Source organism: Erigeron canadensis, chromosome 8 (genome assembly GCF_010389155.1).
Source record: "Erigeron canadensis isolate Cc75 chromosome 8, C_canadensis_v1, whole genome shotgun sequence".
Taxonomy (NCBI): Eukaryota; Viridiplantae; Streptophyta; class Magnoliopsida; order Asterales; family Asteraceae; genus Erigeron; species Erigeron canadensis.
Window position 1 is genome coordinate 1,496,876 of NC_057768.1, and position 3,762 is coordinate 1,500,637.

Sequence of the window (3,762 nt, forward strand, 5' to 3'; positions counted from 1 at the left end):
ATTAACTTATTATGAATTTTTTAATTTAATATAATTTTTAATTTAATTTATAATTAATATGTTATTATAATAATTATAGTTTTATTATGATGGTAATTGTTATTGTTTATATTTTATTGAAATATAATAAAAATTTTAAAAAAAGTAGTTTTGTCATTTGTTATAATTTTATTTTAAATTCTTTAGTTGAATTCACTCAATCAAACATATGACAAATTTTAAAACTTTTCAATTTTAATTACTCCACATTCTAATTCTTTTGATAGATTTGAATTCCTTAAAAAAAAAAAAAACTGTGAACGCAAAAGGCCTCCTAAGATTCAATATATTTTGGTTTGTAATTAAAATCTGATCGAAGTCAACAAAGAATATTCCTTCAATACACAAACACACATCCACTCTCTACAATAGTCTACATTCCTATTTTGATTCCATCATTTTGATTCAATCCCAATTTTCTGAAAACCATGATCTCCTCCATCTTCTTTTTATACAAACCCTTTAATTTCAATCCTTATAATAATAGACCTTAAATTAAATAAAAATATAAAAATAAAAATAAAAAAGAAATGAAATTTGGGAAAGAATTTGGGATACATATAGAACAAACATTACCTGAATGGAAAGACAAATACTTATGTTACAAACTTCTTAAAAAATTCCTTAAACAACGTCTTCCTGATCTTCATCATCATCATCCTGGTGGGGATGCTGCTGTTCTTCCTCCGCCTCCGCCGCCGCATGTTGCCGCCGTCGATCGGAACTTTCCTCCGGTGCCACCCCACTTGGGTGATCTGCAAGATTGGTTTGTTAGAGTTCTTGATGATGAGATTGAAAAGTTTAATGATTTTTATGTTGATAAAGAAGAAGAATTTGTCATCAGATTTAAGGTTGTTTTTTCCTATCTTTTTTCTTTTAGTTATTAATAATTGTATATATGATGATATGATTGATAATTTTTATTATGTTTGTAAAAAGTTGTGATATTTTTTTTTTTTTTTAGCAGTTAGAATTCGAGACACCACAGAAAAATCCAATTGGAGTTGTGATATTCATTTAGTAACTTTAATTAGGGGGTCTTTCGGATTGCTTATCTTAACGCACTTTTCAGTTTTCTGATAATGTTTTTAAAGTGTATTACATATAAGTATTTTTTAGAGGAGAGTGTTTGGTTATTGGCTTTATATATGAGCAAGAAGCAGATACACATGGGGTGTTTGGGTTATAGCTTATTTGCATTTGGCTTATGTATGATAAACCCCATTTTTGTAGCTTATTATCTGCAATTACAAGACATGGTAAGCTCATAAAGTCCAAAAATAAACTACAAAATGAGCTTATCAAAGATAAGCAAAATGCGAGTAAGACAGGAAAAGGGGCCGCGATTGGCCAAGGGACCACAAATGTATACACTAAATGGGTAGCCACCCCCAATCGGTTACGGTGTTTTTATACGAATTTCTAATGTTCTGAGTACAACAAACGTTTTATCAAAGTATCAAACAAGTGATAGATTGTAATCTCGGACTCCCCGCCACTGAATATATGGTTTACTTATGATAGGGATTGCCCTTATGAGTAGATAAATCAAATCTATACAAAGTATGGAATAGTTGTCTATTCGCTTATCAATCAATTTTCAGAATCTTGGTTATCGCCTCATTATGTACATGGTTATGGAGAGGGGGGCATTTACAGATTCAATCGCTACTAGAGTCAAGGAGCTACCTGGCACCTTTCTTGGTGAATGTGGATCAGTTGGTTAGGCCATCATCTGAATGGGCTGCTAAGTGAGTTTGGTTTACCTGTCACGTGATGGTGGTTCACATACCTGGATATTAGTTTTATGTGATAGTTGTTGTATTAAATGATACATAATTTTGCTATTAGTGATCAAATTTTGGTCTGTTCAATCCAGACTCGGAAACAGATCAGTTACATGTACAGATAGCATGATGTGTGTTTTATCTGATGGCATGTTTTGTGTCTCTTGTTATTCGAAGTTTTTTTTCTGGTTGGCGTAGTGGGAAACCACTCGACTGCATCATGAAACTTATCTAACTGGTCCTTCTAATCAGGAGTTAAAAGAAAGAATTGAGCGAGTTAAGGAGAAAAGCTGGAAAGATGGAAACTTTACTTCGGAAAGTGAATTCAGTGATGAGATGATGGCGATTCGCAAAGACTTTGTCACGATCCATGGGGAGATGGTTCTTCTCAAAAACTATAGCTCCTTGAATTTTGCAGGTACTTCAATTTAACTTCAAGATTTATTTTTTTTTGGGTAAAGGTTACCCTGGTTAACTATGTTTTGGAGTTTTTGTAGGGATTTTATAGCTTCTCTGTAGATTACACAATTGCAGATGATCTTCCTATATAATGAATGGGTCAGTAGGTTTGGGTAATTGCCGTTCAAAAAACAAACACACAAAAAAAGTAGGTATGGTTAACGGGTCAAAACACGTGAACTTTTGGTACAAGTTTGGATGCCCTGGGTTGGCTTATCTGAAGTACTAACCTCTTTATTAATAAGTGTGTGGACTATGATAATAAAAAAGTTCATTATATCCACAAGTATATATTAGTATATGTTTGTTAGTAAAATGATGTAGAGGGTTTTATGCATTTAAAAATAACACTTTGGGCTTCTTTCAACCCGTCTGAGAAAAAGTTATAAGCAGAGCCATCTTGTGGATTTTGGAGGCCATGTGCTGTGTTAAATTGTAGGCCCTTTGAACATCAAAAATTTAAATACTTGCATCCAAATTTAAATATTGCAGAACTCAATGAAGAGTACAAAAAACGTTAATAATCTGGTTAATGAATTGTAATACGCAAGGTTAATCAACTTCTGTTTGTAGTAAAGAAAAAAAGCTTCATGTTTTGCAGTCATGAACATACTGAAAGTTAAGATAATTAAATAATGCATATGAAGGCATGAATACTTACAAGACTGGTATTATTGCACTAACCTACTGAAAATACATTGGTTGAAGTTGTTGCCATTGTTATTTGGTTGTCTTTAATCTTTTCATCTTTTGGTTTTTACTCATTAGGCATTATAAAGATTTTGAAGAAGTATGACAAAAGGACTGGAGGTCTCTTACGTGTACATTTTACACAACTTACCCTTCGTCAACCCTTCTTCACGACAGAGCCTCTTACCAGATTGGTACATGAGTGTGAGGAAAATCTTGAACTCCTTTTCCCTTTAGAAGCTGAAGTAATCGAATCGTCTAGCAAACCAGATGGCGAGACGTCCGATACAATAACCACATCAGTCAAGGTAGAAACTTCAGATGTATATAAACGGACAATTGATGCGATGAGAACAATAAAGGGTCTTAAAAAGGAAAGCTCTACCTCGAATCCACTTTCATTTGGATCTATTTTTGGCAACCAGGATGTCGACACAGGTGCCATAACTAATGGGGACTCTCCCACTAACTCATCAACTTCTCATAGTTAAAAGGGAAGAGAATTGTGAATTTGTGATGCCGAACTGATGGATACCCGAATACGATAAGTTTTTTGTTTTAGTACTAAATAGCTTATGTTACTTGTGTTTTGCATTATATATATTTTTGTTTTCTTGGGAAGCATTGGGAAATCAGAACAAATTTCTTGTACAACTATGCGTGTTTGTTCATACATGTTAAGAATATTTGAGCAGTCTGTAACATGTATTCCTTTAATAAGGTTCATCAACTTTGGTTGATATGCCAAAACTATGTTATCCTAAAGATGAACTTACCATTTGATCTA

General features: G+C 33.0%; 1 protein-coding gene across 1 annotated transcript; it reads left to right on the forward strand.

Moving 5' to 3' along the window:
* Positions 1-380: 380 nt before the first annotated feature.
* Positions 381-3,762, forward strand: LOC122580189 (SPX domain-containing protein 4-like). The gene is made up of 3 exons (XM_043752465.1): positions 381-890; positions 2,079-2,244; positions 3,054-3,762. Exons 1-3 carry the CDS (start codon positions 570-572, stop codon positions 3,464-3,466), a joined length of 900 nt encoding a protein of 299 aa, XP_043608400.1. The 5' UTR covers positions 381-569; the 3' UTR covers positions 3,467-3,762.